General features: G+C 46.3%; 1 protein-coding gene across 1 annotated transcript in view; it reads right to left on the bottom strand.

Annotated features, from left to right (window-relative positions):
- The window catches only part of mgaa (MAX dimerization protein MGA a), a 92806-nt gene extending 79780 nt beyond the window's left edge, over positions 1-13026 (bottom strand). The window contains exons 1-3 of the mRNA XM_061744462.1: positions 12821-13026; positions 6810-7962; positions 156-1749 (exon numbers count right to left, since the gene is read on the bottom strand). Coding sequence (XP_061600446.1) covers positions 156-1749; positions 6810-7903 — 2688 coding nt within the window. The 5' untranslated portion in view covers positions 7904-7962; positions 12821-13026. The remainder of the gene's footprint in view (positions 1-155; positions 1750-6809; positions 7963-12820) is intronic.
- Positions 13027-13411: the final 385 nt, after the last annotated feature.

The following is a 13411-nucleotide window of genomic DNA, read 5'->3' as shown; positions in this document are numbered from 1 at the left end:
CGATTGCTGGGTTCACATGTACCAAACCAACTGATCTTTAGGGGGAAATGCTCCCTGTTTCGGAACAACTGCTCCAAACGGGACAGGTGTGAAAGCACCCTTAGTTACGTTTGTATTCTTACACCTCCTGAAAAAAATATTAAATAAAATCTTACCTTTGACGTAAAAGAGATAAATAACTGCTCCTCCACTTCCTCCAAGTTAGGATGCATATTTCTGTAGTTCTCCATCCTCTGATCTACATCTAACCGTGCAAGCTTCGGTAACTTGGTCTTCTTCCGCTTGCACGGCTTGCTTGCTGGAACTGGCTTCTCCTGCGGAGGAGGCTTGGGAACTTCTTCAGCAGGCGGAGATGGGCACGGAACAGCAGCTGCCTCGGCGTTGGGAAACGCCACCCCGATCCCAGCGTCGCCGTTGACGGAGAAGAACTGCACAAGGTCGGAGAGGGAAGGTGTGGGGGACAATTCCTCTCCGTTTAAAGAGAAGGTGGGAGACAAAGGCAGCTGCAGGGCGAGGGAGGAGAGCTCTGCAGGGAACGGCAGCAGCTGCTCACTCTCCTGAAAGGACATGGAGGCATCGCTGGAAGGTGTGGACGTAGAGGCTTTAAGACCGTGTGCTTCTGGCTGGCAAGGCAACAGAGGTGATGTAACAGGTACTAGAGGAGAGTCTGGGGGCATGGACTGAAATGTTGAGAAATGAGTGTTTACATACGGCTCCGTTGGCGGTAATACTGTATGCCATTGAAAGACCGAGGAGTTTTTGCAGTGCAGTAGGTCTTCAGGCGGTCCGGCTGCACAAATGGAGTCTGAGGGGATGGAGTCCAGCTCTGAAGCCAGGGAGGCTGGCAGGGGGGGTAACGGTTCTGGAGAGCTGGCAGGTGACAAAAGCTCAAAGTCCAATGAAGAACACTCTGGGTCAGGAAGCAAAGACTCTGTCTTCAAGGTACGGGTGTCTGAAGGGAGTACAGAAGGCCCTTCAGGGGTCTGTGGGGGGTTCAGGGCAGGTAACACTGTACTGAGAGGGGGCGGTGAACTGGAAGACATGTAAGAGGTAGCAAATGTTGAGAGGATGGATGTAGATGTCCTGACATTGGGAAACTGGTCACCCGAGTTAGGAACAAGTGGTGTAGCATCAAGGACTGGTGGCTCTGAGCCCGGACCTCCAGGAGCAGAGGGAAGGTGGTCATCTGTGTGGATTACCTCTGGATCTGGACCAACACCAGGACTAACACCTGGACACGAGGATTGTTCAGCTGTTTGGCCGATATCTTTCAAATCCATTTCATCTGGATGAAAGTCTGTACAGATCCGTCCAGAGTCCTGGTTGACGGGTATGTTGGTGGGGGTTGGATCAGAAGCTGCAGCAGAACTTACTGATTCAGACAAAGATGCCGTAGGAGCAGAATCTGGTTTACTGTTGGTCTTTTTACATTTTGTGGAATGCTGTTTCAAAAATAGCGCAAGTGCTGGCAGAGGCACCCGAGCCGGGCGCTTGTGCTGCTTCACGCTATCTGAGGACGAGTCCAAATTACATGGCTTCTCCAAACGCTCAGCGCAGTCCTGAGAACCAGAACTGGGTCCACTGGTCCTGACGCCGTCCTTAACGTCACACGAGTTAAAAGGATGAGAAGTTTTAGGGTCATCCTTGGCCGTTCTCAGACCACCCAGCTGCTCCACATTGCATCTCTGCAGTGAAACATGGGCCTCGCGAATCAGTTCAGAGAACAACTTCTGAGAGGGACGTGAAATTCTGCAGAACCAAAACAAAAGAAAAACACATTAGTGGCATCAGTGTGTTTACGGTTACAACAGAAAGAGACAAAGACAGACGTCTAATGCTGTAAGACAAGAATCTACATGTAGTCATTTATGGCGCCGGACTCGACTCGGTTTTGTGCCTCTCCACTATAGGAATGGGCGATATTTTACCGTTCAGATATACCGTAAAAAATATTCCCCACGGTTAGAATTTGTCATCTCGCGGTAAAAACGATAAATTCCCCTTGATGTGTTTTTGTGTAAAGCTGATTTATGGTTCTAAATCGACGCAGCGTTCAATGCGCGTCGCCGCGTAACCTACGCCGTAGGCTCTGCGTCGATTTAACGCAGAACCATAAATCAGCCTTAACAAACATGGCAGAAGGCGGATCTGAGAGCGAGGAGCTCGTTGTTAAACGAGGCTCCAGCTGCATTATCGAACTGGTTTGGATTTAAAAAGAGTGACGAGGAGCAAACATCTATTATATGCAGAGTCTGCAAAAAAAACTGAGTGCAAAGGATGGCAATACAAGTAATTTATTATATATTCTACATTATATATTATTATATAAAACATATTATTATATATAACAGCTGCTGCTGAGGTCTCCACCAGAGTGGTTTAATGATTGGTGTAGTTTAGTAGTATTTAGTATTCTTTTAGAGCAGTGTTTTGGGGGCTCCAAAGACTGAATGTGGTGATAGATTTATGGTTAAAAAGACGGAGTCGAATTGGTATTTTTTTATCGTCATTTTTATCGTTATCGGGATAAATGCCAGAAATTATCGTGATACATTTTTTAGTCCATACCGCCCATCCCTACTCCACTAGGGGTCTAACGTGCCGAGTAGATACTTTACTGTAACTATTCTGCCGAGGTTCTAAGCGGCTGAGTCGGCTGTATCCGACATCATCACACTACAGGCCACCGATTGGTCGGGGGGGGGGGGGGGGGTTGGAGTCAAGACGTCTGAGTCAGGAGGAGGAAATCAGAGAAAGAGACTGACGGATTCTTGTTCATTTTATTCAACCAGCAATGGCAGTAAAAGTCTGTTTCATGATCCAACTCTGAGGTGCAGATGTTCATAAACCTGGTGCTGAGGAGAGAATTAAAAAGGGATCTAGACGGGCGATAAGGAACGACCAGATCCACCAGGAGCTCTGTCACTTTATAGCTGCTCACGGCTCCAGATGTCTTTTCAGCAGCACAGAGACGAACTAACAAAAAAAAGCATTGCTGCTTGAAGCTTCTCTCACTCTCATTTTTTAACTTGATATCAAACACAAGCCACAGACCCAGCAGCACATCTATCATCTCCTCCAGGTTCTACATCTTTAGTGTTGTTGTCTTCTCCGTTTAGATACACAATCAAATACGTCACAGCAGCTTCACTCCAACCTCCTACGTCTGATCTGGGTGTTGAAAAGAAACGAGGGCAAGACGAGTCGAGTCGGGCTGTTTAGGTACTAGTGTAAAAGTGCCATTACAGGCTGGCATAACACAGCTGGCCAACCAGCACAGTCCCTGCTGAAAACACGCCCACTGGTTTATGTCTGCGGGTTGGTCCCCCGCAGCAGATCCAGTAAATACATCCAACCACTGTTATTTAAAGCAGGGCTTCATAAAACAGCAGGTGGGATCCCATCCTCCGACTTCCACTGCAGAAACATTCAACTTGGCAGTTCAAACCTGAACTTCTAAATGTTAACTGTAGGGCTGCAACGATTCGTCGATGTTGTCAACAAAAAATGATAATCAAAATTGTCGACAATGAATTCCATTGTCGACAATTGTCGCCAGACGTGATTTTCCAACGGAGTGAGGCGTCTCACTTCAAAACAGTCTCTGCCGAGCGGTAGCGGGTAAAAAATGACGGCGTCCTGTACGGCAGCTGCGCGTAATAAAACTTCAAAAGTTAGGGAGCCTTTTAGCCTGGATACGGCGAATAAAATGATGACTTGCAAGGTTTGCAAAGCAGACCTTGCTTATCACGGGAGCACGTCGGTAATGCACGATGCATTTGAAGAGAAAGCACGTCGGACAGTTGAACGAAACGGACTCACCTTGGTAAGACATTAAGCGTATTTTGGCTTTAAAAGAAAGCTTTGACGTTATGCCTGACTGTGCCTGACAAAAGTATTTTAAATTAAATGCATGCAGTCCAGAGAAGAGCCACCATGGATCCCTTTCTGCAAAAGAAGCAGACGTGTTCCTGCAACAGACGACTGCCCTCACTGATCAATACTGCAGATGCTGATCTGTGATATGAGCAGCTCTCCATGGTTGATGGTGACAGTTTCAACAAATGATGCACCAGTTCAACCCAGATACCTCCTGCCATCCAGAACCTATTTCACCCACTTGATGGACATTTTATTTTATTTTATTATTCATTTTTTATATAACACAATTGCCTGTCCTTAAAAAATAATGGACAGAGGTTTGTTTATTTGTGGATTTATGTGTATACTGACTGATCACTGTGCCTGTCCTTGGTTTTACATAGGACATTTTATTTACTTTTTGTATGAACAGCGGCAAAGTTGAATAAAATATCTACAGGACTGTCTCAGAAAATTTGAATATTGTGATAAAGTCCTTTATTTTCTGTAATGCAAAAATGTCATACATTCTGGATTCATTACAAATCAACTGAAATATTGCAAGCCTTTTATTATTTTAATATTGCTGATCATGGCTTACAGCTTAAGAAAACTCAAATATCCTATCTCAAAAAATAAGAATATTCTGGGAATCTTAATCTTAAACTGTAAACCATAATCAGCAATATTAAAATAATAAAAGGCTTGCAATATTTCAGTTGATTTGTAATGAATCCAGAATGTATGTATTTTGTTTTTTTTTAAATAGCATTACAGAAAATAAATAACTTTATCACAATATTCTAATTTTCTGAGACAGTCCTGTATTTTTCATTGAAGTAGCCATCTTTCTCATGTTTATCATCATTTGCCAGATAAAGCAACATACTCAATTTAAGAAAAAATTACTAATTATCCGATTAGTCGACTAATCGTTTCAATAGTCGGTGACTAGTCGACGATTAAAATAGTCGTTAGTTGCAGCCCTAGTTAACTGGTCACACAGTAAAAGTGATTAATCAATATCACAGATTTCAACACAACATGGAGCGTCAGTGAGTGGTCACTGATCTCAAAGACCCAAGCACAGTTCCCCCACTTAAGGCTGAATTATGGTTCTGCGTTAAACCTACTCCGTAGCGTACGTGGCTATGCGGGTGTCTCTCCGTAGCCTACGCCGTAGCCTGACCTGCACCGCCCAAAAAAATGGAACTACAACCCAACGCAGACCGAGAGGGCTGTGATTGGTTTACTTGGTACCAACGCATTTCCGTTTCCGGTTCGTGAAGCAGTCGTGAACTTTCAGCGCTCTTTTCTTCGTATGAGTGTGATTTTTTTTGGGGGGGTTGTTTTGGTTTTTTGCACAATAGTTTTCCTTATCTCTTTGATTCACTGTGACCGGAAAAACCAGAAGCTAAACAAAGTATCAAATAGCGCTCTGGGGGGGTATTGCACCGCGGAGAAATGGAGTGACGGAGAAGTCCGAAGGGTTCACGACGGCGTCACGGCGACGGCTTAACCCAGAACCATAATTCAGGCTTAAGAGTGCCACTTTCATCCTAGGCCATCACCCTGTTTTTTCAACGCAGTAGTGGCTGGAACCAAGAGGACGACAGACGTCCAGGCTGCAGCTGAATTTTGAGGGACTCTGGATAAAGTCCTCAATCAACAGGCTTTCATCTCCGAACTGGGAGTTGCTGGAGAAGGAACCCTTGGTGGCTGGTTCCTGACACAAGCACAGAGGTGGAGAGCAGTAGAGTGTTGTTCTGTTGCTGTTACAGCCCCAGTGCATCTTGGGAGGTTGTAACATAAGCACTGTGTGAACTGGAAATGTGGAGAGATGTAACAGCAGAGCGAGGGTCTGGATCCAGACACCGCTAGGGTCCAACTTTACATCTCACATCCACCACAGCTGGATTTTTACATACTTCCCCAGCCGTGGTGGATAACCCACTAATATATGCACTTAGGGGCGTGGTCTTCTGATTGGCGGCTGGCAAAGCTAGCTCATATTGCTTTTGCTTTTTAGTTTTGTATTAAGTTCTGAGTTCTGAATAAAGACCTAACAGAACATCATTCATACTTTGAAGTGAACATTTCTTTTGTTAATTTTACTAACAGAAGACAGAAATTATTATTATTTTTTTTATTTTAATAAAAAAAAAAAAGTTGACAAGGGTGTTCCACAGAGTTCTCTACTTGGATAATTACTTTTCCCTTTATTCATCGTTTCATTAGCTATGATTACTAAACACGATACTATGGAGAGCATAGTTAGATTGCTACTACACTCGGGTCAGACTGAGCTTATCGTCTTTGGACCTGAGCACTTCAGAAATAGAACATCTAATAGACCATCTTACACTTGACGGTATTTCTTTGTTATTTTGTAGCAAAGTGAAGAGATTGAGTTATTTTTGATGAGGATCCAAACTATGCTAACAGACCTGTGCAGGCTTTCTTGTGGTTTCCAGAGATTCCAACAGTCAAATAGGAGGCAGAGCCTTCAGTTATCAGGTACCTGGTTCTGGGGGAACCAGGTACCATCAGTTATCAGGTTCCTGGTTCTGGGGGAACCAGGTACCATCAGTTATCAGGTTCCTGGTTCTGGTGGAACCAGCTCCCAGTTAATGTTCCGGATGCAGATACCCCCTCTATCAGCTGTGATACAGCTGGACGATTCCTTTAAATATATGATTACAGGCCCAGACAGATGTGGGACCTCCCATGATGCACAAGCCTTCTATATAACCGCTCAAACTTGGCAATGTTGACTAGCTTTACAGGACTGAACTGAAAGAACACTTTACGGTCCTTTTAAACATTCTTCCTGGAAACCAAATGTTTTAAGGATTTGGGGGAATGTATAATTTATGGTTTTAACTCCTGTAAACTGGACATTTCACAACTAAAAACACCACTTCTGAGCACTAAAGTAAAAGTCTTACCGTGGACTCTCCCCAGGGACCTTGGTAGCCGTCCGATCATTGTTTGATGAGGAACTTTTCTGGAGGGGTTCTGGAACTGGGGGTTTGGAGTTCCCTGCTTTTGAACATCTCGGTTTATGGTTTGAAAGTAAAGACTTTAAGTTTTGCTTCACAGGATGCTGCTCGACGGTTGCACTACCCCCGTCTTTGTTCAAGTCTTTTCTGGAATTAAGTTTCAGTTTCCGGCCCCGTAAACTGGATCCGCTGTCATTCAGTCCTTTAGCAAATGGGTTGTAAGCGAATGGGTTGTAATTGATCTTCAGCTGAGCCAGCTGTGGGTTCTGGTAAGCAGTGACTGCTATGAACTCGGTCTGGGGGAACGTGAACGTGAGAACATTAGGACCATTCAGTCGGACGATTTCCGCAGCCTTGTCCGTCTGGACCACGTGCAGTCGCGGTAAATACCGATGCATTGGATGCAGGACGGTGTTCCCCTCCTGGTCGCTCACGGTGTTTGTGAGCTTCAGTCTGTAAAACGACACCGGACTCTGCATCCAGTGCTGACCGGCCGCTGAAGAATCTGGGTGGGCAAATGGTCGACTTTTTATGTGAGGCTCTCCTTTTCTGGAAACTTCCCAGCTCTCTCCGGTCCACCTGTACTGACTGTTGTCTAAGGGCTGGATGTCCATGAAGAGGCTGTACTTCTTCGACGGTTGAAGGCCGGAGATGTGGAAGCGGCAGTAAGGGAACATCCTGCTGCCTTCTTTAGTCACAATCATCTCTGTTCTGCAGCTGAAAAACTCCCTCCACATGCTGTTGTTGTCCAGAGTCACCGTGACGCCTTTACAGACACTGTCAGGAGGCAGGTTGTCCGAGGCCATCTTCGAACTTTTGGGATGCTTTAGTCCACCAGTCTTCATTGTGGCCTCTTTAGTCCTAAAATCTGCTTCCTCGCTGGGAATGCAGGTGTGTGGATCCATCCCAGGGGTTCTCACCCTGCCTGGTCTTGGAGGTGCGAAGGCTCCCGGTGGATGATTGACTGCAGGTGCTGCTGCGAGGGCGGACGCCCCTTCTTTCAGAATCACCATACCGTGTTGAGTGTTTGTTGAGGCCATGAACAGGTCCCAGGGGGGTCCTGCCTTTCATGGATCTGCACAACCGTTCAAGGTAGCATCTGAAACACAAGACCCATAAAGTTTTATTTCCATCTACACAGGTTTTCTAAAGATGGCGTTTAGTGATTTTAGCTTAAAACAACATGTCAGAAACAAATCACTCAGTGAATTCTAGTTTAGCTCATTTCACTTCCCTCATTTGTTCGTTTATGCGATGAATCTGCACATCTATGTCATTGGTGGTTTACGGTCTGGTTACCTGCTGAACCTGCAGACTTTCAATCTCACTGTACCCAGGTACATTGACAATAAAGTATTCTATTCTTGTTAAAAGAACATTCTGACGGGAGTCATACGGCAGTAGTACAGCCTCGTCATACCCTCCTGAGACCCTGCGTTCTCCTATGAGGACATTACATTTCTGCTATTCTGCGCCATGATACTTCATTTGTACGAACATTGACCCATTGTCCTCATCTGGGACCCCCGCCTGCACCATTTAGTGGTCTCATAATGAAATTACACTAATTTGGGAAAAAACAAGATGGCTGGGATCTCAATGAAGGTCTTCTATGGCAGCTCCCGACAGAAATATGGACAAGGTAAAAATCCTAACCTAATTTTATGATTGAAACTAATATATTTATGCACAACAACGTCTGCAGCTTCACATGGCATGCGTTTTTGATATATTTGAGTAATATTAGCAAGCTACAAGGTCTGTAAACATGAAGTACTCGTTTGAGGACATCAGGTCTATCTTCACTGCAAACACGTAAATTCTTTCCAAGAACATTTGTCTTTATTTCTTGCCCAAATGTCCAATTTCTAGTCAAAATAAGTCTCATTACACTTAAAATACTTGTTTTTAGATATCCATTTGGCCATTGGAGCAAGTTTTTATTTCCTTGTAATAGGAAAGAAAACAATTGAAAATGATATATAAATATAAAATGATATAGAGATATAACCTAATACCCATGTTTTTACTCTGTAGCACTTTATTTCATTCAAAATGCTGAGTATATTGCAAATAAAATGTATCATATTTTTATTATTAGAACCTGACCAGGATGTGCAAGGATGCAGGGCAGGACCAAGAAAGGGAAATAGAGAAAAATAAACCCATTGTCCTCATGTGAGGCCATTGGATTTGACATAGTTCAACAGCACATAGAAAGCAAAAATTTAATTTCAACAAAAATTAGGTCCTACTGATCTCAAATAGTAAGGAGACATAAAAAATGCACATCAAACAAAAGCCGGGGTCTCAGGAGGATACGGAACTAGTACAGCGTCACGTGGAAGTAGTACGGCTTCATATGGCAGTAGTACGGGAGTCGTACGGTAGTAACATGGGATTGTACGGCGTCATCGTCCGGGAGTAGTGCGGCCTCGTCGTACGGGAGTTGTACGAAAGTAGTACAGCGTTGTACGGGAGTAGTACAGCGTTGTACGGGAGTAGTACTGTAGTAGTACAAATGTGTTGTAGTCCGCATCAACCCAACATGCATGACACTCCTGGACAGGTGAACATCAGGCTTCAGTAGAGGTTCCTATGTAGGGTTCCTACATGGAAGCGTCAACCAGGGAACTCCAAACTTTCACTGCTCCCTTCACCGTGAATCTGTGCAGGCCTGCGTTCTGCGCTTCCCGTTTCTGAACCAAGTTGAAGTGCTGCGGTTCCCATGACAACAGGCTCCACCATGGACCCATTTAACCATCTGTACTTCAACTAGTTTCACCTGGAAGACCACCTGAGGTCAGACTTCCTGCTCCAAAGACCAGAGAAGCATTACCCCCACCTTCAGACTCCATCATGGCTGCTACGCCCATCAACAGAAGAAACAAACATTCAGCTGGAGTTACTGCTGCGTCCCGTTTTATTCACGGTTAGTCCTACTCTAGTAGCTTGAACATCAGTGGAAGCCCGGTGACCGCTTCATGAATACCACCAACAGCATTGCTATGGAGTCATGTTGTCAACGACAGCTGGGACGCAACCCCAGTCCGAAGTTCGTACAGTTGGTGCGGGTCATGAACCATAGGGCTTGGTCGCCAAGTTGCATTCTGGGACACGGCGGCCATGTTGGCAGTTTCGTGAGTGTAAACAAACAGCAGTGTAGTAGCAATGTAGTAGCACCAAGTGAACAGCAGGAAAGCAAAAAAAAAATAGTTAAAATACCGGAAAGCAACTGGAATATACCAGGATACCTTAAACAAGGAAGCCAGGGAGCGTTATATGGAGAAAATAATGATTATTAACGGTTTGGATCCATGTGAAATCCCTACTAAAGAGTGGAGCTCCGAGGAGGATTTACTGCTGCAGTCCTGCACAACCCCCGTCTTAGGCTACCTTGTTTAGGAGTGTTTGGCAGCTGCTTTGGTAAATGTTTGACTCGCCATGTGTTTCAATAAATTTGTATAATAGTACAACATACAGTACATGTTTTGTATTACTCTTACTTTTTTCTTTTGACTGCTATATTATGTGGAAGAGGCTCCATGAGCAATATTTTTGTTTTCCTCGTGAGATTATTTTTTTCCTCTGCAGCTACAAATAGAGTTAATATTTTTTCCTCAATAATCTACTTTTATCTGAGGATTGGGGTTAATCGCACCGCAGAGAGCTGGCCAGTAACTGCGTTTAGCTGGAGAAGTGGGGAATAAAACCTGTGTGAATGATCCGACCCCGATCTGTGTGAGTGTTTGTTTGTGGTTTATTGTGGAAGGTTATGTTTGGTCGTCTTACAGTCGCGATCCGAGCCGACGACTCTTCACTATCTCAGATACTCGGCCTCTGTGGTTCTGCCTCCGAGCAGGAAAGCGGTGAAAAGTTAAACCATTAGCGATCTTCTCCCCACGTCTGTTATGTGTGGAGCTGCTGCAGCTACAACACAGCAACAGGTTACCATGGTTACAGAATAACGGAAAGTAACGATTACAAGTCACAGCCTGTCCTAACTGCACGCGAGCGTCCGACTATTGCGTCGCACTGCGTGGCATCAGACGCTCTTTGTCCACACTGAACGCGTTATGGGCCCCCCACGTTATTATATAGAAAACAAGCTTGATATTGTGATATTTAAATGTTCTTCTATTTTCTTCCTGTCGCTCGCATTGAAAGCCGGTTGAAAGCGCTGTAGGAAACGGTCATGATGGGGAACGGCTGATCCAGTAAGTTGAAATGAGAAGTTATCTCTATGATTCCGCCTCATTTCACTACAAAAACCTCAATAAAGTGGCAGAAAGAAATATTTCATTATTATATATTATCTTATCAGAATCTTCCAGCTCCCTGGCGATCTCCCTCCAGCCAGCTGCCACTTTATTGAGGTTCTTGTATTGAAATGACTGTTTCCTACAGCGCTTTCAAGCGGCTTTCAACGCTCGCGACAGGAAGAAAATAGAAGCAGGGTGTCCGACAAAAGTCCAGCTCAAAACGGTGCGCTGCGTCACGCTGCGTCGCTCGCAGCCAGTTTGGACAGTCCAATAGAAAATAAAGCAATGGAATTGTTTTTGTCGCTGACGCTCGCTCACATCTCATGCAGTTATGACACGGTGTGAAACACAACGAAGAGGGAGCACGTCTGTACACAGTGCGCAGTGGTCCGAAGAGCAGCTAAGCAGTGTTGCCAACTCCTCAGTAAGGAAAGTAGCTATTGGCTGTCCCAAAAGTCGCCAGAAGTCGCTAAATGACGTCATCGGCTAATTTGCATAATTGGCAATTTGCATATAACTGTAATGGACGCTGTAGGAGAGAGGAATAATGTCGTGGGAGAGACAAAAGTGAGTAAAAAACACCCTAAATATGTTTAGAACTACAAATGTACAAAAATTATTTCAACATTAACAACATTTAATGATTTTAATGCTTTGTCTAGATCCACATTACACACATCAGTTTTGTCCTGTATTGTTAAATGTAATAACAGCAAATTTAATCAAAAGATTGTTATGTAGGGTGAAATTGCTAGCTCTACAACCAACCCTCCTCCTTTATCCGGGCTTGGGACCGGCAAAGTGACCCAAAAGAAAAAAGAAACGTTTACATTTACATCCCGCTCTGCAAGCCAGCGGCGGCTTTGCGCAAGCGCATTTCATTTGCAGTCTGGACGCGGAGTGGCGAGGGTCTCCTCTCTGCTCTGCTCTGCCCACCAGATAAGTCTCCAATAACACCAGAAAAAGTCGCTAGATTTGTCGCAATCGCTTTTTTGAAAAAAAGTCGCTATAGGGGTTGGAAAAGTCGCTAAATCTAGCGACAAAGTCGCTAAGTTGGCAACACTGCAGCTAAGTTTAAGCTAAGCTTCCAACATGGCGGCTCCGCCAGGTGATGACGTCAAGACGACCGAGCCCTATGGACGAGTCCTCACCATGTTCTCCATCAGTACCCCGGGATCCAGCCCCACACTGAGTCCTGAGGTAAATCAGGATTACACCGGGTACAGCTTTTCACTTTAACCCAATTAAACCCTTTTTATGGGAGGGCGAGGAACCACCAACAATAATTAAACTGTTTCAGTAATTACACTGTCACTAACTGCAACCTAGCATCGTGTTTGGGTCCGACATGTTCCCACCAGAACCAGCTGACCCAACTAGAGCTCTGCCTGCTGCACAGGCCTTCAACCACAGCCAGAACCGGTTCTGGGCCAGTCAGAACCGGCTCTGACTGGCCAGAACCGGTTCTGACTGGGCCAGCTGGGCCGGATCCTGCAGGATGAAGGTGGTGTAGCTCTGCTCTGCATGCAGCCGGCCCGGTTCGGACGAGGCCGGTACCGGTACCGTGCAGGGAAACATGCAGGCAGCAGCAGCAGCTTCAGCAGGCCTCAGTGGACCAGCACCAGCACCAGCACCAACACCGACCCCCGACCAGCACCGACCCATCCCGCCCAGAACCAGCACTCCCCACATTACCTTAGTTCCTCCTGGACCGGGTCAGCTCCTGCTCCGTCCGGACCGCGGGTTCGTGTTTGTGTTCCAGCACGCGAGGAGGAAAACCAGCACGCGGACTGGTGGTGACGTCACCGCTGCGGCTCCTCTACTGCGCAGGCGCAGAAGAGCCGCCATCTTACCCGAGACTGGAGCGGCCGGTCCGGACGGGCCGGGGTGTTGGTCCCCGCGGGAGGAGGCACGGGGGGCCCGGGGCTGGTCCGGGGCTCTGCCCGACCCCCGGGGATCGCGGGAGCAGCGCGGGAGCAGCGCGGCGGGACTCGCTCCGCCTCAGGCGGGCCCGGTTCTGCTCCTTGCCGGGCCGGGACGTGCGTCGGGGTTTGGCGGTAATGGCGGCACACACGAATCCGGGCCCTGCCCAGTCCATTCAGGAGCGGAACCGGACCGGCGGAACGGGTAGCTCGGTAACGGGTCCGGCGGAGCCGCCACTGGGCCGGAATCGAACAGAACCAGAATCTAACCCGCGGGGGTGACGTCCCCGTTGTGCACGTGCTCACATCACCGCGTGTTTCAGGCGCGTGCGAGTTGCAGGTTCCAGGCGCGTGCGAGTTGCAG

This window comes from Cololabis saira, chromosome 16 (genome assembly GCF_033807715.1).
Source record: "Cololabis saira isolate AMF1-May2022 chromosome 16, fColSai1.1, whole genome shotgun sequence".
Lineage (NCBI taxonomy): Eukaryota > Metazoa > Chordata > Actinopteri > Beloniformes > Belonidae > Cololabis > Cololabis saira.
The sequence above is the reverse complement of the archived record's forward strand: the minus strand, read 5'-3'. Positions and strand labels throughout refer to the sequence as shown.